Source organism: Pseudophryne corroboree (assembly GCF_028390025.1).
Source record: "Pseudophryne corroboree isolate aPseCor3 chromosome 5 unlocalized genomic scaffold, aPseCor3.hap2 SUPER_5_unloc_1, whole genome shotgun sequence".
NCBI classification, from domain to species: Eukaryota; Metazoa; Chordata; class Amphibia; order Anura; family Myobatrachidae; genus Pseudophryne; species Pseudophryne corroboree.
Window position 1 is genome coordinate 416,646 of NW_026967598.1, and position 21,330 is coordinate 437,975.

The following is a 21,330-nucleotide window of genomic DNA, read 5'->3' on the forward strand; positions in this document are numbered from 1 at the left end:
ACCACAATGCCCGTGACATAGTATACAACACACCGTAATGCCAGATACATTATGACACACACTGCAATGTCCGTGATACATTATGCCACACACCGTAATGCCCATTACACATTAAGTTCTACAGTAAGGCTTCTAATTACTTTTAAATTACCTGCTCGTTGCCAGGGGTTTCATGCTCTTGGTTCCATGCACGGTGCCAGGATGTCATGCTCGTTGCCAGGGGTTTCATGCACTGGGTGTCATGCTCGTTGCTAGGGGGTAGTGCTTGTTGCTAGGGCCGTGCTCCCAGTGCCACATATGCTCCCAGTGCCAGATATTCCCCCACAGTGCCAGGTATATGCACCCAGTGCCAGATATTCCCCCACAGTGCCAGGTATATGCACCCAGTGCCAGATATTCCCCCACAGTGCCTGCTTCACCCCCCAGTGCCAGGTATATGCCCCCCCAGTCCCGGGTATATGCCCCCAGTGCCGGGTATATGCCCCCCCAGTGCCAGGTATATGCCCCCCCAGTGCCAGCTATATGCCCCCAGTGCCAGGTATATGCCCCTCCAGTGCCAGATATTCCCCCCCAGTGCCAGATATTCCCCCCAGTGCCAGGTATATGCCCCCAGTGCCAGGTATATGCCCCCAGTGCCAGGTACATGCCCCCCCCAGTGCCAGTTATATGCCCCCAGTGCCAGTTATATGCCCCCAGTGCCAGGTATATGCCCCCAGTGCCAGATATTCCCCCCCAGTGCCAGGTATATGCCCCCAGTGCCGGGTATCTGCCCCCCCAGTGCCAGGTATATGCCCCCAGTGCCGGGTATATGTCCCCCCAGTGCCGGGTATATGCCCCCAGTGCCTGCTTCCCCCCAGTGCCAGGTATATGCCTCCAGTGTCGGGTATATGCCCCCCCCAGTGCCAGGTATAAGCCCCCCCAGTGCCGGGTATATGCCCCCAGTGCCAGGTGCATGCCCCCAGTGCCAGGTATATGCCCCCCCAGTGCCAGGTATATGTCCCCAGTGCCAGATCTGCCCCCCCAGTGCCAGGTATATGTCCCCAGTGCCGGGTATATGTCCCCCCAGTACCAGGTACATGCCCCCAGTGCCAGATATTTCCCCCCAGTGCCTGCTTCCCCCCAGTGCCAGGTATATGCCTCCAGTGTCGGGTATATGCCCCCCAGTGCCAGGTATAAGCCCCCCCAGTGCCGGGTATATGTCCCCAGTGCCAGGTACATGCCCCCAGTGCCGGGTATATGCCCCCCCAGTGCCAGGTATATGTCCCCAGTGCCAGATCTGCCCCCCCAGTGCCAGGTATATGTCCCCAGTGCCGGGTATATGCCCCAGTGCCTGCTCCCCCGGCCCCCCCCTATGTGTTGGAGGGACACGAGCGCATCGCGCGTCTCTCCTGTGTCCCTCCTGGCTCTCCCCCGGCTGGTCTAATAAAGGAAGTGCCGTTCGTGAGCCAATCAGAGCTCACGAACGGCACTTGCTTCCTTAGACCGGCCGGGGGAGAGCCAGGAGGGACACAGGAGAGACGCGCGATGCGCTCGTGTCCCTCCAACACATAGGGGGGGGCCGGGGGAGCAGGCACCGCAGCAAGGAGGGAGAGGAGACCGCAGATTGACATGCGGACGCTCGTCCGCATGTCAATCTGTTCTAAATCAGTGGCGCCCCCGCAGCCCCTCGCCCCCAAGCCACCGCGAGGACTGCGGGGGCAGTAGTTACGCCACTGGGTGGATTATAAAACAGTTAAATGGATAAGAACCTGGTTGCAGGATAGGAAACAGACAGTTGTAGTAAATAGAGTGCAATCTATGGAGGGAAATGTTACCAGTGGAGTACCCCAGGGATCTGTACTTGTTCCAGTTCTCTTTAATATCTTTGTTGGTGACATTGCAAATGGTATTGAAGGGAAAGTATGCCTTTTTGCAGATGATACAAAAATATGCAACAAGGTAGACACACCAGGAGGGGTAAAACAAATGATTGATGACCTAGGTAGGCTTGAGAAATGGTCAAGAACGTGGCAACTACAGTTTAATGCTAAAAAATGCAAAATCATGCACTTGGGTCTCAAAAACCCAAAGGCTAAATATAGTATCAAGGGTTCTGTAATGGAAACTACTGAGGAGGAAAGGGATCTAGGAGTCACTATTTCAAGTGACTTAAAGACAGGAAAGCAATGTAACAAAGCAATGAGAAAGGCAAGACAGATGCTTGGTTGCATAGGAAGAGGAATCAGTAGCAGGAAAAAAGAAGTGATAAGTATCATTGGTACAGCCCCATCTGGAATACTGTGTCCAGTTCTGGAGACCATGGGGGTAATTTTGAGTTGATCGCAGCAGGAATTTTGTTAGCAGTTGGGCAAAACCATGTGCACTGCAGGGGGGGGGCAGATGTAACATGTGCAGAGAGAGTTAGATTTGGGTGGGTTATTTTGTTTCTGTGCAGGGTAAATACTGGCTGCTTTATTTTTACACTGCAATTTAGATTGCAGATTGAACACACCCCACCCAAATCTACTCTTATCCACTACCTCAAAGGAATAGAAGTATTAGAACTCGAGTACATACACTGAAACTGGAGGGAGGGAGGTTCAGGGGAAATTTAAGGAAAAAGTACTTCACAGAAAGGGTAGTGGATAAGTGGAATAGCCTCCCATCAGAGGTGGTAGAGGCTAAGACTGTAGAGCAATTTAAACATGCTTGGGATAAGCATATGAAAATCTTTACAAAGAATTAAGGTTCAAACAGGGTTGAGATTGCCTAAAGGATAAAAAAAAAAAGGATTTTTCTTGTAGTCCATAGAGGATGCTTGGGTGCACATTAGTACCATGGGGTATAGACGAGTCCACTAGGAGCCACTGGCACTTTAAGAGTTTGAGAGTGTGGGCTGGCTCCTCCCTCTATGCCCCTCCTACCACACTCAATCTAGAAACTGTGCCAGAGGAGACAGACAACTTGGAGAGAAGGATTTTACACCGATACTGGCGAGATTCACACCAGCTCACACATACAAGGCAAACCAAGCTAACTAGCTTGAAACATCAGCAGCGGCTGAACAATATTACTCAACCAAGTAACAAAACAGTACTAAACCAAGAACTAAGCAGTACTGAACAAAGTAACCACTGCAGGATCACGAAGCGCTGGGCGGGCGCCCAGCATCCTCTACAGACTATGGGAAAAGGATTTACCGGTAGCTAATTAAAATCCTATTTTCTCTTACGTCCTGTAGAGGCTTGAACCAATCCGATTGGAGAAACTGCAGCACCACGTTAAGATCCCAGGTTGCCGCAGGCGGTACAAAGGGAGGCTGGATGTGCAGAACCCCTTACAAAAAGGTCTGAACCTCCGGGAGGTAAGCCAACTGTTTCTGGAAGAAAATGGATAGGGCCAAAATCTGGACCTTTACGGACCCCAACCCCAGGCCCATATCCACACCTACTTGCAGGAAGAGGAGAATCCATCCCAGTTGAAACTCCACCATAGGAAACTTCTTGGACTCACACCAAGATACTTTTTTTTCCCAAACACGATGGTAATGTTTAGACGTTACTCCTTTCCTAGCCTGTATCAGGGTAGGAATAACCTTGTTCAGAATGCCCTTCAGAGCTAATATTTGGCGTTCTAACTCCATGCCATCAAACGTAGCTGCAGTAAGTCTTGATAAGCGAACGGCCCCTGCTGCAGCAGAACCTCCCGAAGAGAAAGAGGCCTCGGCTCTTCTAGCAGTAGATCCAGGAGATACGCGTACTTCTTGGCTAGTCCGGAGCAATGAAGATCGCCTGAACTCTTGTTCTCCTTATGAGTTTTAGAACTCTTGGAATGAGTGGAAGTGGAGAAAACATGTACATCGACTGGAACACCCCTGGAGTCACTAGGGCGTCCACCGCCACGGCGTGCGGGTCCCTCGACCTGGAACAATATTGGCAAAGATCCTTGTTGAGACGAAAAGCCATCATGTCTATAAGAGGTACACCACAAAGATCTGTTACCTCCCTGAACACCTCCGGATGGAGTCCCCACTCTACTGGATGGAGACCGTGTCTGCTGAGGAAGTCCGCTTCCCAGTTGTCTACTCCCGGAATGAAGATTGCTGACAGCACCAATGCTTATTTTTCTGCCCAGAGGATGATTCTTGTTACCTCTGACATTGCAGCTCTGCTCTTCGTTCCGCACTGTCGGTTTATGTAAGCCACCATTGTTACATTGTCTGACTGCTCTTGAATGGCTCGATCTCGCAGAAGATGGGCCTCTTGGAGAAGACCGTTGTAGACTGCTCTTAGTTCCCGAATGTTTTTTGGTAGGCTGGATTCCAGGCTTGACCACCTTCCTTGGAAGGTTTACCACTGAGTGACTGCACCCCAGCCCTGGAGACTTGCATCCGTGGTTAGAAGGGTCTAGTCCTGAATCCCGAACCTGCGGCCCTCCAGAAGGTGAGGTAGTTGTAGCCACCAGAGGAGTGAAATCCTGGCTTTTGGTGACAGACGTATTCTCTGGTGCATGTGTAGATGAGATCACGACCACTTGTCCAGGAGATCCAGTTGGAAGGGCCGAGCATGAACCCTTCCGTACTGTAGAGCGTCGTAAGAGGCCACCGTCTTCCCCAGAACGCGAATGCACTGATGAACCCGAAATCCGGGCTGGCTTCAGGACATCCCAGACCATTGTTTGTATCACCAACGCTTTCTCCTCCGGAAGAAACACCCTCTGCACTTCTGTGTCGAGGATCATTCCCAGAAAAGACAACCTCCTAGTCGGCTCCAAATGTGATTTTGGGAAAATCAGGATCCAACCGTGTTCCCTGAGCAGATGAGTCGTGAGAACAATGGACTGCAACAACTTCTCCCTGGACGATGCCTTTATCAGCAGGTCGTCCAGATATGGTATTATGTTCACCCCATGTTTGCGGAGGAGAACCATCATCTCTGCCATCACCTTGGTGAACACCCTTTGTGCTGTGGGGAGGCCGAATGGTAGTGCCTGGAATTGATATTGACTGTCCAAAAGTGCAAATCTAAGATAAACCTGGGAGGCGGCCAAATCGGAATGTGGAGGTACGCATCCTTGATATCCAGGGATACAGAACTCTCCTTCCTCCAGACATGAAATCACTGCTCTGAGAGACTCCATTTTGAATTTGAACACCCTCGGGTAAGGGTTCAACGATTTCAAGTTCAAAATTGGTCTGACCGAACCATCCAGTTTCGGTACCACGAAAAAAGGTTTGAATAATAATCCTTGTTTTGCATATGAGGTGGAACTGGGACAATGACCTGTGATTTTTCCAATTTTAGGATGGCTTCCTGTATGATAGCCCTGTCTGTCAGCAAAGCTGGCAAGCCTGATTTGAAGAATCGGTGAGGCGGGAGTTCTTGAAACTCCAGTCTGTACCCCTGGGACACAATATCCTGTACCCAGGGATCCATGCCGGATGACACCCAGACGTGACTGAAACGTCTGAGTCTCGCACCCACCAGCCCGTCCTCCAGGCTTTGAGGTCCACCGTCATGCTGAGGATTTAGAGGAACCAGAAGCAGGTCTCTGGTCCTGGGAGCCTGCGGGTGCAGGCTTTTTGGATTTTGCCCGACCACCTCTAAAAAAGTGGTAGAAGGCTTGGGCTTTTTTGTCTTAGCGGTCCGACAGGACTGCTGCACAGCTGAAGAAAACGGTTTCTTCGTAAAAGGAGTAGCACAGGGAAGGAAAGGTGACTTACCCACGGTTGCCGTGGAAATCCACGCATCCAACGTTTCCCCAAATAGAGCCTTACCTGTGTAGTGTAGGTTCTCCACACTTCTCCTGGATTCCGCGTCTGCAGACCATTGGCGTATCCAGAGTCCTCTGCGAGCTGATACTGACATGGATGATATCCATGCAGTCAGTGTACCCAGGTCTTTCATGGATTCCACCATGAACCCCGCAGAATCCTGTATGTTACGTAAAAACAATTCAATGTCACTTTTATCAATTGCATCCAAATCCTCTAGTAACGTGCCTGACCACCTTACTATGGCTTTAGAAATCCATGCACAAGCGAAAGAGTGTATGTACGAAAGAGACGCTCATCAGTTTTTAATAATCTCGTTGGTTTTCTTTTGTTATTCACAGTCTTGTTATGTCGACACATTAAATATATGTTTTTTTTTATATTTCGCAGAAGTTATCTCAGAGGATATGAAATAGAACATGTCACCACTTAATTTTAAGGAATGAATTAAAAGTTACATTTTAAAAAAATTTCAGTAAGTGCACCAGAAACAGATCCTTTTTCTTTTTCCCTTTTTCATCCCCAATGTACTCTTACATGATCTGTGGTAGCACCCCATAAACTGTAGGACCAATTGATACAGTATGAAAATTTGGGGTAGTTCATCTCATATTCATTTATACATAGTTATAAGATAGATACAACTACTCCAGTGCAACAGTTATCCCTCTCTTCCCTTTCCCTTCATTACAAGCGATAGTAGGCCTTAAGGCCACCCCTGAAGCAGTGTATATGGATTTGAGCATAGTGTCAATCTGACGACCAGCTGGTTCTTTCAACGCGGTAGAACCAGGGACAGGTAAAACCACCTTTTTAGACAGTCTGGAGACAGATGTGTCAACAATTGGTGGGTTTTCCCAATTTTTCCTATCTTCCTCAGGGAAGGGAAAAGCAACCAGAACTCTTTTTGGGATCTGGAATTTTTTCACGGGTTTTCCCAGGATTTTTCAAATATAGCATTTAAGTCTTTAGACGCGGGAAAGGTTAGCGGGGCTCTCTTATTGTCTGTGAAGTAAGCCTCCTCAACCTGCTCAGGTGTTGTGTCATTAATGTTTAACACATCACTAATGGCCTCAATCATGAGCTGCACCCCCTTTGCAAGGGATGCCCCCCCACTCAGCACATCCCCATCACCGTCTGCAGTATCAGAATCGGTATCCGTGTCATCTTGCATAATTTGGGCAAGTGCACGTTTCTGTGGGAACATGCTAGGGGATTTTTCAGGAATAGGGACAGAGCCTGATCAAACTGCCCTAGACTTCAACACCTGAGTTTCTGTCTCAGTGTTAGCTACCCTAGTAGAGATCTGAGAGATCATTCCTTTGATAGAAGTTAATCACTCAGGTTCAACAATAGGGATTTGAGACAAAGCATTACAATCCTGTGTACATGGAATGAGGGGGTCATTTCGACCCGTTCGCTCACTGCGTTGACAGGCAGAGGCGATCAATGGGCTGGAGGGGGCGAAACAGCGGCGTATGGCCGCCGTTTTGTAGGCGCGGTCCGGCCAACACAGGCCGGACCGGCTAAAGCTGCGCTGGCCGGGAGTTACTCCTGAAGTGCAAAGGCATCGCCGCTGTGCGATGCCTTTGCACTTCTGCGAGGGGGGCCGGACTGACATGCGGGGCAGACTATCCCCGTGCTGGGCGTCCCCCCACATGTCAGGAAATATGATCGTAGATTTTGCACAGCTATGATCAACTCGGAATGACCCCCAGAGTCCCTAGACATGGCTATGTAAGATAGTAAACACACACACAGGGAAGGGCAGACACAGTTTCCCCCCACGTATGCCACAGAGAGACACAGAGATTGGAGCCAACCCACACACAGCGCTTTTTAAGGTAGAACTGATGACACTACCAGCGCTGTCTGTGCACCTTAATAGACTACACAGACTTTACACAGCCTCCCCCCCCCCCCTTCTACAACCCCCTGGTACCGTACAAGATAGCTGGAGTTGACTTGGAGGGGCAGCTCTCCCTGTTAGCGCTTCTGCAGGCAGGAAAATGGCGCTGAACGCTGCTGGGTCCGCTCTGAGGAGAAGCTCCGCCCCCTTTCATGGCGCTGCGTCCCGCTCTCCTGTAGTTTATACTGGCCTGAGGATTTGTGCTGGCAGTGTAACCGAGGTCCCTGACAGGCTTAGAGGTCAGTGTATGGTATAGGGGCTGGCTCATGGCGCCCCTCACAGCACCGCACTATGTACCGCTGAGCCCCAGAGCGTAGTTAGTACTGCACTCCCTACCCTGTTGCCGCCATCTTCACACCGGCTCCCCGCTTTCCAGGGGGGGGCGGTGATTAACTTGCCACTGATCTGGCTCTATAAGGGTGGCGGCATGCTGCTGGGGCGAGTGATCCCCTGTGATGGGGAACGTTCTATCTCCTCAGGAGCTCAGTGTCCTGTCAGCAGAGATAGTGGCTCAGACCCCGCAGGGCGGACACTACTCCCCCCCCCCCCCCCTTAGTCCCTCGAAGCAATAATAAGCTCTAAAATAAACTTTTACTAAATATCTCTGTAGAGCTCCCCTAGCATGCCGACCAACGGGGACTATCCCCTCTCAGTATGGCGAGCGCGCAAGGAGTTAGTTCCGCTCGCCTCACCCCCGACGGTCTCACACACAACCCATTTTCAGCTATTGGGTGATGAAGTTAAATGAATGGTATTCAAAGGTAATTGCCTAAGTGTGAAGCCCTCTGGTGTTCTGATAAACACGGAGCTGATACCCAGTAACTGAAGCTCAGGGTCAGGACAGAATCTCTGATGGTTAGATTCCCTTAAAGGGATGATCTCAAATATTTCTAATATATTATCCCATAATGAGAAAGAAATGCAATAGTTAAGGCAGTCTGTGGATGACCTGATGAGTAGAGATTCAGTTCCCATACCAGCATCTCAGACCCCTACCATTTGTCCACAAAAGCGTACTCTGGCCCAAATCCTGCAGGCTGACACTGATGATGACGTATCAGACTCGGAGGAGGGTGAGGTCGATTCGATTGAGGGGGATGCGGTCCTGTCACAGGGAATACAGACCCTGATAGAAGCTATTGGAGATGTCCTGCACATTCCTGACAAGTTGGCGGAGGTGGATGAGGAATCTTATTTTAATGTAAAAATAAATCTTCTGCTACTTTCCCTGCATCAAAGGAGTTAAATTCTCTATTTGAAGAAACTTGGGTTAATCCGGACAAGAAGTTTCAGATCCCTAAAAAGATTACTCACATCCTTCCCGTTTCCTCAGGATGATAGGAAAAAGTGGGAAAATCCACCGATTGTTGACGTATCAGTATCTAGGTTGTCACATAAGATAGTCTTACCTGTCCCTGGACACGGCTGACCGCAAAATTGAGACCACTTTCAAATCCCTGTACACAGTGGCGGGGGTGACCCAGAGACTCACTACTTGTGCCTGGATCACTAGGGCCATCGCTAAATGGTCAGGTAATCTAATTGACGGGTTAGATTCCTTATCCATGGGGGAGATAGTTTTACTCCTACAGCACATACAGGACTCAGCTAATTTTATGGTGGAGGCCATAAAAGAAATTAGTTTGCTCAACTTACACACCACTGCCATGGCAGTGTCAGCACGCAGGGGCTTGTGGCTACGCCAGTGGACTGCGGATGCGGATTCCAGGAAAGGCGTGGAAAGCCTACCAATCACAGGTGAGGCCTTGTTTGGAGATGAACTGGATACGTGGATATCCAAGGCTACGACAGGCAAGTCTACATACCTTCCTTCCGCAGCACCCCCAGCTAGGAAAACATACTCTGCTCCAACTCTGCAGTCCTTTTGGACGGTGAAATTTCAAAGTAAATCCAAAGGTTCTTCTGCAGCTTTCAAAGGCAATAGAGGTAAACCCAGAAAACCAGCAACTGCAGGTTCATAGGAACAGACCTCAGGTTTTGCTTCCCCAAAGCCTTCAGCATGACGGTGGACCTCACTGCCTGGAAGACAGGCGGATGGGAGCCCGATTAAGATATTTCAGTCACATATTAGCAACATCATGCCAGGATCCCTGGGTCAAAGACCTTATCGCCCAGGGCTACAGACTGGAGTTTCAGAAACTCCCACCTCACAGAGTCTTCAAATCAGGCTTATCAGCTTCTCCAGAAGCAAGTATGACTTTACAGGCAGCAATTCAAAAACTGGTACAGACTTAGATAATTGTTCCTGTTCCACTTCAACTGCAAAACAAGTGTTATTATTCCAACCTGTCTGTGGTACCGAAACCGGACGGTTCTGTAAGGCCCATTTTAAACCTCAATTCACTGAACCCAAACTTACGGGTGTTCAAATTCAAGATGGAGTCTCTGAGAGCGGTTATCTCAGGTCTGAAGGAGGGAGAATTCCTGGTGTCTCTGGATATCAATGATGCGTACCTTCATATTCCGATTTGGCTACCTCATCAGGCTTATCTAAGGTTTGCATTACAGGACTGTCACAACCAGTTCCATGCCCTGCCATTTGGCCTCTCCACGGCACTGAGGGTGTTCACCAAGGTAATGGCAGAGATGATGTTTCTCCTCCGCAAGCAAGGAGTGAACATAATACTGCTGATAAAAGCACCTTCCAGGGAGAGGTTGTTAGACAACATTGCCCTCTCAACCCGACTACTCCAGGATCACGGGTGGATTCTGAACCTGCCAAAATCTCACCTGGAACCAACATGGAGGCTTCCGTTCCTGGGGATGATACTGGATACGGAGGCACAGAAGGTATTCCTTCCATTGGAAAAAACATTTGTAATCCAGTCGATGGTGCGGGACATTCTAAAACCAAACCGGATATCGGTGCATCTATGCATTCGCCTCCTGGGGAAGAATGTAGCCTCTCACAAGGCACTGCAGTATGGAAGGTTTCACGCAAGGCCCTTTCAGCTGGATCTGTTGGACAAATGGTCCGGATCGCATCTTCACATGCACCAGAGTATCCGTCTGTCCCCAAAAGCCAGGATTTCTCTTCTGTGGTGGCTTCAGACTTCTCACCTGACGAGGGCCGAAGGTTCGGGATTCAAAATTGGATTCTGCTAACCACAGACGCAAGCCTCAGAGGTTGGAGAGCAGTCACCCAAGGAAAATGGTCAAGTCAGGAAATCATTCTTCCAATCAACATTCTGGAACTAAGGGCCATATACAACGCCCTTATACAGGCATCACATCTTCTTCAAGATCACGCCATTCAGGTTCAGTTGGACAATGTGACGGCGGTAACGTCCATAAACCGACAGGGAGGAATGAAGAGCAGAGCAGCAATGTTAGAGGTAACAAGGATTCTCCTCTGGGCAGAAAGACACGCTGTGGCGTTGTCGGCAATCTTCATTCCGGTAGTAGACAATTGGGAAGCAGACTTCCTCAGCAGACACGACCTCCACTCAGGAGAGTGGGGCCTTCACCCGGAGGTGTTCGGGTGCTTGTCACGTCGGTGGGGAATGCAACAAATCGACATGATGGCCTTCGTTTCAACAAGAAGCTCAAGCGGTATTGTTCCAGGTCGAGACACCCACAAGCAGTGGCGGTGGACGCTCTGGTGACTCCATGGGTCTACCAGATGATGTACATGTTTCCACCACTTCCATTGATCCCAAAATTCTCAAAAGAATAAAAAGGGAAAAGGTTCAAGCAATTCTCATTGCTCCGGACTGGCCAAGAAGGGCCTGGTACTCGGATCTACTGGAGATGCTCCGAGAGGACCCGTGGCCTCTACCTCTTCGTGAGGATCTTCTACAACAGGGGCCGTTCGTCTATCAAGATTTACCATGGCTACGTTTGACGGCATGGAGGTTGAGTGTCAAATTCTAGCCCAGAAAGGGATGGTTATTCCAACCTTGATCCAAGCCAGAAAGGGGGTAACGTCTAAACATTACCACCGTATTTGGAAAAAATATGTTTCTTGGTGTAAGAACAGGAAATTTCCTTTGGTGGATATCAACTGGGATGTTTTCTCCTTTTTCAACAGTCAGGTGTGGATGTGGGCCTACGTTTGGGCTCCTTAAAAGTCCAGATTTCGGCCTCATCCATTTTCTTCCAGAAACAATTTGGCTTCTCTCCCTGAGGTTCAGACATTTTGTAAGGGTGTCCTGCACATCCAACCGCGCTTTGTGCCTCCTACGGCACCTTGGGATCTCAACGTGGTGTTGCAGTTCCTGCAATCGGAATGGTTTGAGCCTTTACAGGACATTGACGTAAAGTTTCTTGCGTGGAATACAGTCACACTGTTGGCCTTGGCTTCAGCAAGGCATGTGTCAGAGTTGGGGAGTGTGGCCGGAGATCCTAGTGGCCACATGGACAATGGCAGCTGTGGCACTGAAGGGGTTAACCTCAGTGCCCAGCGCCATTACAGCAGACAATAGGTGCTTGGCGCCATTTTTAAAAGTGCACTGGCGCTAGGTGCCATCTTTAAATGTATTGGGCGCTAGGCGCCGTATGTTTTAAAAATGGATTTAAAAATGTTTTAAACTGTGGTTTATGTACGCTGCTGTCCCGGACATCTCCGGCGACCGCGGCAGTAAGGGATGCCCCGGTGCGTCGGGGGAGAGGAGAGCCACTGCACTGCCCGCCAGGGGGCCCAGCTTGATCGTCCCCCTGTGCTGCAGGTGAGGGAGGTCACTGGCCACCCGGCACAGCGGCTTGGAGTCCGGGACCTCAAGCTCCCGTGTGCTGCGCCGGCGGCAAAGAAGGACTCTGGAGGTCGGTGGCTGGGGACCGGGAGCTCCACTCCCTGTGCCCCAGGATCAGTGTTGCCCGGAGTGAAGAAACCGCTGCAGCCAGGGGGGGGGGGGGGGTGCGCCGCAGCCCGGATGCTACGGCAAGGCCTCAGAGTTAAGCGCCGCACATAGGGAACTGGGCTAGCCAGCTCCCTGTGTGGCTGGGGGGACCAGGGTGCGCCGCTCACAGGGAAGCGGGCTAGCCAGCTCCCTAGCGGCGAGGGGGTACATAGGGTGATGAGGTCTGGAAGCTATGCTCCCGGGACCTCAGCGCTGCAAGAAGGCACAGAGCCGTGGCGGCTGGGATGAGAATCCTGAGCTGATGGGCTTCAGAAGGAGGGTGTGCTGCAGCCTCGGATCTGGAGGTTGCAGTGAGGCAACTGAATACCGCTTTGCTGAGGGACAGGGGAGCGGCAGCGGGGCATGTAAATGTCAGCCCCTGCTGTAGCCAGCTCCCCCAGTCCTCAGCAGAATTGCTAGCCCCTCAGTGTGCCCTGCTGTCCCTGGGGAGAGCCATAGCAGTCAGTCTGCAGGGCAAGGGAGCCCAGCACTGAGCGCTGGGCACAGTACCAACAATGTATTTAAATGTATTAATATATATATTGTGTTGTAGGGCACTACAGTGCCTGGGTATGTGGAGCCTGTGCAGGGCACAGGCTCAGTATATATTTACGGAAATGTATGTGAAGTGTATTTAATGTATTTAAGGTCAAATGCACTTACTGGTTGTTGTGTCCCAGGAGAGGGGAATCCATGGCTGTGCAGGCTGTTGGATTCCTCCAGACCTTTTCACCAAAAACGGAATGCTTTCTCCTCCAGCATAAAACTTAAAAATGGCATGGGGAGAGAAAAGAGGAGCTCAACTTTCCAACAAGCTGAGCAGTTTTCTGGAGCTCCATAGAGATCACTCGTGGTGGACAGGAAACCCTGACAGGGGAATTAGGCTGCCCAGCTCTGAAACCCGAATTCAGGCTGCAGATGCTGAGCTGGGTCCCGGGCAGATTCCTGGAAGTCAGTTTAGGCGGGAAAACTTTGCCCTGCCTAGACTGAATGTCACCAGGGCAAATCCTCCAGGATGAGACAGTCAAAGGAGAGTGACCACTCCCCACTGTCCATGGAGGACAATGGTAGCTGTGCATGTGACCAAAGCATGCACAGCCCATGGGTAAACATTGATTGGTTGTATACCACAGGGCGGACTTACCCCCTGTGGTATTGTGTATTGGGAGTAGGATAAAAGGAGGGCAATTGCCCAATGAAAAGTGCATTCTACCATTTTCATTCTGCTTTAACATCTGCTGTATTGCTGTTGTCCCTAGCAATAGGGAAGAGTCTTTTTGAAGACTAGTTGAGCAAATAAATATCATCTGCCTCCAGACAACCGCTTCGTCGTGTGACCTGCAGGTCTAGGTGAAACCTAGCTCCATTTCCGGCTGTCCAGGGTGTATCCAGCGTCTCCAAGTTCCGCCTTCCGCCAGCTACTGGCAGAGGCCTAGTCAAGCGACTAGTGGGGATTTGTCAGCACCACACAGGTGTGGTAAGGCGGCATGTCAATGCATACAGAGCAGAACCATGGTTCCAGATGCCACAGCAGATTAGGAGTTTGGTGGTGGCAGCGCAGAACCCACCCACTGCGCAGTAGGTGGAGTCAGTAACAGGCGGTTACTGACGGTAAGCGGGAATCCCCTTTGTGGCCAGGTCCCGTGTGACCTAAAACTCCATTCTGTGTACTGGGGACGGGACGTGAAAGTGGTGACGGCTTTCGTACTGGACCGTCCGGTCACAGGGGCGTTGTCTCACAAGAGCCCCTATTTGATTTTTCATGAAGATAGAGCCGAACTCAGAACTCATCAGCAATTTCTTCCTAAGGTGGTGTCTGCGTTTCATATCAACCAGCCTATTGTGGTTCCAGTGGTTACCGACACCTCTGCTACTTCAGAGTCCTTGGATGTTGTGAGGGCTGTGAGGATCTACGTGAAGAGGACAGCTCGTCACAGAAAATCTGACTCGCTGTTTGTTCTCTATGTTCCCAATAAAATTGGGTGTCCTGCTTCAAAGCAGTCTATTGCTTGCTGGATCAGGCTCACTATCCAGCATGCATAATCTACGGCAGGTTTGCCGGTTCCAAAATTTGTACAGGCCCACTCTACTAGGTCGGTGGGTTCTTCCTGGGCGGCTGCCCAGGGTGTCTCAGCTTTACAACTCTGCCGAGCAGCTACTTGGTCAGGTTCGATCACGTTTGCTAAGTTCTACAAGTTCGATATTTTGGCCTCTGAGGACCTTCAGTATGGTCAATCAGTTCTGCAGGAACCTCAGCACTCTCCCACCCGGTTTGGGAGCTTTGGTACATCCCCATGGTAGTAATGTGGACCCAGTATCCTCTAGGATGTAAGAGAAAATAGGATTTTAATTACCTACCGGTAAATCCTTTTCTCGTAGTCTGTAGAGGATACTGGGCGCCCGCCTAGTGCTTCATGTTTCCTGCATTGTTACTTCATTAAGTATTATTGTTGGTTCATCTGTTGCTGTTCCTGTCCAGTTTGGTTAGTTTGGCTTTCCTCTTGTTTGTGTGTGCTGGTCTGAATCTCATCACTGTTCTGTTAAATCCTTCTCTCAAAGTATGTCCGTCTCCTCGGGCACAGTTTCTAGCCTGAGTCTGGTAGGAGGGGCATAGAGGGAGGAGCCAGCACACACTATTGATTTCTTAAAGTGCCCAAGGCTACTAGTGGACCCGTCTATACCGCATGGTACTAATGTGGACCCCAGCATCCTCTATGGACTACGAGAAAAGGATTTACCGGTAGGTAATTAAAGTCCTATTTTCTGTTAGTGGTTAATTGGATATAACCCAAAATGGTAGTGTTACCATCTCTTGCATGCAGAGCCGGCCCTAGGCATAGGCAAACTAGGCAAATGCCTAGTGCATTTGATATGCCTAGGGGCACCAGCAGCTTCTGCTTTTTAAAATGATATGCGGCATGCCTATATTCTGTGTGTAGCATTTTGTATGCAGATACAGACACAGTCGCACACAGTATATAGGCATGCCGCATATCATTTTAAAAAGCAGAAGCTGCTTGTGCATCCTAGCCACATAGCAATGCAATAAGATGATTTTTCATTTAAAAAATTGTGCCCGGTGTTGTCAGAGCTGGCCAGCTTATTCATGCAAGGTATCTCCTGCTGCATGGTGCATTGAGGCAAGATTTATGAGGACACATCTGTATCCAAGCACAGGCCGGGGTCACAGTGTTAGCGGCTGTGTGTGAGTAGGTTGTTTGTGCAATAGTGTTTTGCATATGTATAAGGAGCTTTATGCGTGTCATGTGTATAAATGCATTAAGAATGCGCAGCATATGTGTAAGGGACAGTTATGTGTGTCATTATGTGTATAAGGGCACCAATAATGTGTGGCATATGTGTAAGGGACATTATGTGTGTCATTATGTGTATAAGGGCATTAACAATGTGCGGCATATGCGTAAGGGACATTATGTGTATAAGGGCATTAATAAAAGATGGCATAATGTGTAAGGCACATTATTTTTATAAGGACATGAATAATGTGTGTCATGTGTAAGGGGCATTACTGTGTGGTATTATGTGTATAAATACATTACTAATGTGTGGCATTATGTTTATAAGGTGCTCTACTGTATGGCATTATGTATAGAAAGGGCACTACTGTGTGGTCTAATGTAAATAAAGAGCAATATTGTGTGATGTAATGTGAATAAGGAGCAATTCAGTGTCATGTATTGTGAATAAGGGGCACTACTGTGTTGCCTAATGTATACAAAGGGCACTACTGTGTGGTCTTTGGTGTGATGTAATGTGAATAAGGGCACTACTGTGTGGTCTTTGGTGTGATGTAATGTGAATAAGGGCACTACTGTGAGGAGTAACGTATATAAGATAAAATGGTACCTACTGTGTGATGTAATGTGAATAAGGGACACTAGTGCATGAGAAAATGTGAATAAAGTTGCAGTACTGTGTGGCGGAATTTGAATTGGGGGTACTATTGTGTGGCCATGCCCCTTCCCAGCAAGAACATGCCCCTTTTTGGTCTGTGCGCATTGTACCTATTTATAATATAAGGGGTAGGAGCACTAAAATAAGGTCTGTTATAGGTGAGGGGTGATGGTGCTGGGAAAGAGGTGCAAGGTCAGAGGCGGAACCAGCGGTGGTGCTAGGGGGCACCAGCCGAAATCTTGCCTAGGGCATCATATTGGTTAGGGCCGGCTCTGCTTGCATGAACCATTTGTGTCCCTACTTTTGGTAGTCTCCACATTGGCAGTGTTCCCCTTGTCTCACATCCAGTCTCGTTCATTTGCTGATTTATTTCCCATTTCCCAGGTTTGCGCTTCCTGAAACAGGCGCCGATTGTGCAGTTAAGTCTGGATGGTTCGGGAGTCACTCTGCAGGGAGTCTCTGACTTAATGAACAACTGTACAACCCTCACCAGCGTGAGAGCCAACAATGTGCGCATTTTTCCCAGCGACCAGGTCTCGGAAGAGGAGGATGCCAGCTGAATGAAACCATCCCTCTGATGTCATCGCGCCCACAAGTGATGTCATTTCCAGGGAGTACACATATTGTGTCATTGACTCGCCATACCTTGATTAATAAAATCCTAATTACAGTGTGGTTGTGTATAGTCATACAGTACATTTCATTTATTCCAACCACCTGTCTTATACATGCAGCATAATATATACAATGATCAGCCATAAATGTAAAACCAGCTGATTAATATTGTGTAGCTCCTTTTCCAGCTGTCTTAGAACCTCCATGGCTCACCCACCTAAAAGAATGGTCCATGACTACTCCACCATCTGGGGTCCAGAAAATGTCTCTGGTTGAAACCATTTTTTGGCAGGTGGATGAGGTTGTGCATTTGTGAGCGGGGCGATTTGTCCTTGTAGTACACCCTGCGATGCAGACCGTGGGGTATGTTTACTAAGATTCGTAATTGTCGGGATTTGGAGGGAGATTAAATCCGAATGACATCGAATGTGTGATTTAGCATTTTATTTTTATTTTTTACGCCTCATTTACTAAACAGTCGTATTCTGCATTTTCGTGTTTGCCGATGTCGATGTCATTCGTAATTTCGGCCAGTGTTTTATGGGAGTGATTAGTAAAACACTGCCGAACTTAACACAATGAATCTCGGCCAGAACTGTGAGATCCGTGCGGGGCTTTATTGTGTACCTTAAAAAAAAGTGTATAAAGTGTTAAAAATCCTAAAAAAAATTGCGTGGGGACCCCCTCCTTAGCATAACCAGCCTCGGGCTCTTTGAGCTGGTTCTGTTTGTAAAAATACGGGGGGAAAATTGACAGGGGTTCCCCCATTTTTTAACAACCAGCAACGGGCTCCACTAGTCAGAGAGATAATGCCACAGCCAGGGGACACTTTTATATTGGTCCCTGACATTAAATCACCAACTAGTCACGCCTGGCCGGGGTACCCTGGAGGAGTGGGGACCCCTTAAATCAAGAGGTCCCCCCCTCCAGCCACCCAAGGGCCAGGGGTGAAGCCCGAGGCTGTCCCCCCCATCCAAGGGCGGCGGATGGGACGCTGATAGCCTTTTGATTAAAAAAAAGAATATTGTTTTTTGTAGCAGAACTACGAGTCCCAGCAAACCTCCCCGCAAGCTGGTACTTGGAGAACCACAAGTACGAGCATGCAAGGAAAAAATGGGCCCGCTGGTACCTGTAGTTCTACTACAAAAAAATATCCAAATAAAAACAAAACACACACACCATGATAGTACAATTTTATTACATACATGCACACTTACATACATACTTACCTATGTTGACACGAAGCAGTCGGTCCTCTTCTCCAGTAGAATCCACGGGGTATCTGTAAATAAAAATTATACTCACAAACTATCCTGTGTAGATCGGTCCTATTCTTCTTTAAGTTTGTAATCCAGGGACTTGGTAAAATAAAAAAACGGAATACCCGAACCACTCACTGAAAGGGGATCCATCTTTACACATGAATCCCCTTTCCCCGACTGGCAGGACCCCCCGTGACTGCTGTCAAAGAGGGTCCCTTCAGCCAATCAGGGAGCGCCACGTCATGGCACTCTCCTGATTGGCTGTACGTGCCTGAACTGTCAGTCAGGCGGCGCACTGTAGAGATACATTGTAGCGCAGAGGTGCTACATTATATCCAATGGTGGGAACTTTGCAGTCTGCGGTAGACAGCGAGGTTAAGTGGGGTCACTCTTGTGGTTGGATTCTACTGGAGAAGAGGACCGACTGCTTTGTGTCAACATAGGTAGGTAAGTATGTATGTAAGTGTGCATGTATGTAATAACATAGGTAGGTAAGTATGTATGTAAGTGTGCATGTATGTAATAACATAGGTAAGTATGTATGTAAGTGTGCATGTATGTAATAACATAGGTAAGTATGTATGTAAGTGTGCATGTATGTAATAACATAGGTAGGTAAGTATGTATGTAAGTGTGCATGTATGTAATAACATAGGTAAGTATGTATGTAAGTGTGCATGTATGTAATAACATAGGTAGGTAAGTATGTATGTAAGTGTGCATGTATGTAATAACATAGGTAAGTATGTATGTAAGTGTGCATGTATGTAATAACATAGGTAGGTATGTATGTAAGTGTGCATGTATGTAATAACATAGGTAAGTATGTATGTAAGTGTGCATGTATGTAATAACATAGGTAAGTATGTATGTAAGTGTGCATGTATGTAATAACATAGGTAAGTATGTATGTAAGTGTGCATGTATGTAATAACATAGGTAGGTATGTATGTAAGTGTGCATGTATGTAATAACATAGGTAAGTATGTATGTAAGTGTGCATGTATGTAATAACATAGGTAGGTAAGTATGTAAGTGTGCATGTATGTAATAACATAGGTAAGTATGTATGTAAGTGTGCATGTATGTAATAACATAGGTATGTATGTAAGTGTGCATGTATGTAATAACATAGGTAAGTATGTATGTAAGTGTGCATGTATGTAATAACATAGGTAGGTAAGTATGTATGTAAGTGTGCATGTATGTAATAACATAGGTAAGTATGTATGTAAGTGTGCATGTATGTAATAACATAGGTAGGTAAGTATGTATGTAAGTGTGCATGTATGTAATAACATAGGTAAGTATGTATGTAAGTGTGCATGTATGTAATAACATAGGTAGGTATGTATGTAAGTGTGCATGTATGTAATAACATAGGTAAGTATGTATGTAAGTGTGCATGTATGTAATAACATAGGTAAGTATGTATGTAAGTGTGCATGTATGTAATAACATAGGTAAGTATGTATGTAAGTGTGCATGTATGTAATAACATAGGTAGGTATGTATGTAAGTGTGCATGTATGTAATAACATAGGTAAGTATGTATGTAAGTGTGCATGTATGTAATAACATAGGTAGGTAAGTATGTATGTAAGTGTGCATGTATGTAATAACATAGGTAAGTATGTATGTAAGTGTGCATGTATGTAATAACATAGGTATGTATGTAAGTGTGCATGTATGTAATAACATAGGTAAGTATGTATGTAAGTGTGCATGTATGTAATAACATAGGTAGGTAAGTATGTATGTAAGTGTGCATGTATGTAATAACATAGGTAAGTATGTATGTAAGTGTGCATGTATGTAATAACATAGGTAGGTAAGTATGTATGTAAGTGTGCATGTATGTAATAACATAGGTAAGTATGTATGTAAGTGTGCATGTATGTAATAACATAGGTAGGTAAGTATGTATGTAAGTGCATGTATGTAATAACATAGGTAAGTATGTATGTAAGTGTGCATGTATGTAATAACATAGGTAGGTAAGTATGTATGTAAGTGTGCATGTATGTAATAACATAGGTAAGTATGTATGTAAGTGTGCATGTATGTAATAACATAGGTAGGTATGTATGTAAGTGTGCATGTATGTAATAACATAGGTAGGTAAGTATGTATGTAAGTGTGCATGTATGTAATAACATAGGTAAGTATGTATGTAAGTGTGCATGTATGTAATAACATAGGTAGGTAAGTATGTATGTAAGTGTGCATGTATGTAATAACATAGGTAGGTATGTATGTAAGTGTGCATGTATGTAATAACATAGGTAAGTATGTATGTAAGTGTGCATGTATGTAATAACATAGGTAGGTAAGTATGTATGTAAGTGTGCATGTATGTAATAACATAGGTAAGTATGTATGTAAGTGTGCATGTATGTAATAACATAGGTAGGTAAGTATGTATGTAAGTGTGCATGTATGTAATAACATAGGTAGGTAAGTATGTATGTAAGTGTGCATGTATGTAATAACATAGGTAAGTATGTATGTAAGTGTGCATGTATGTAATAACATAGGTAAGTATGTATGTAAGTGTGCATGTATGTAATAACATAGGTAGGTAAGTATGTATGTAAGTGTGCATGTATGTAATAACATAGGTAGGTATGTATGTAAGTGTGCATGTATGTAATAACATAGGTAGGTATGTATGTAAGTGTGCATGTATGTAATAACATAGGTAAGTATGTATGTAAGTGTGCATGTATGTAATAACATAGGTAGGTAGGTAAGTATGTATGTAAGTGTGCATGTTTGTTTAATAAAGTTGTACTATCATGGTGTGTGTATTTTGTTTTTATTTGGGTATTTTTTGTAGTAGGACTACAGGTACCAGCGGGCCTGTTTTCCCCTCACATGCTGGTACTTGTGGTTCTCCAAGTACCAGCTTGCAGGGGAGGCTTGCTGGGACTTGTAGTTCTGCTACAAAAAACAATATTCTGTTTGTTTTAAACAAAAGGCTATCAACCTCCCATCCACCGCCCTTGGATGGGGGGG

The 21,330-nt window shown here is 47.1% G+C and overlaps 1 protein-coding gene across 1 annotated transcript in view; it reads left to right on the forward strand.

Annotated features, from left to right (window-relative positions):
* The window catches only part of LOC134985575 (uncharacterized), a 379,405-nt gene extending 362,297 nt beyond the window's left edge, over positions 1 to 17,108 (forward strand). The window contains exon 13 of the mRNA XM_063950396.1: positions 16,820 to 17,108. Coding sequence (XP_063806466.1) covers positions 16,820 to 16,995 — 176 coding nt within the window. The 3' untranslated portion in view covers positions 16,996 to 17,108. The remainder of the gene's footprint in view (positions 1 to 16,819) is intronic.
* Positions 17,109 to 21,330: the final 4,222 nt, after the last annotated feature.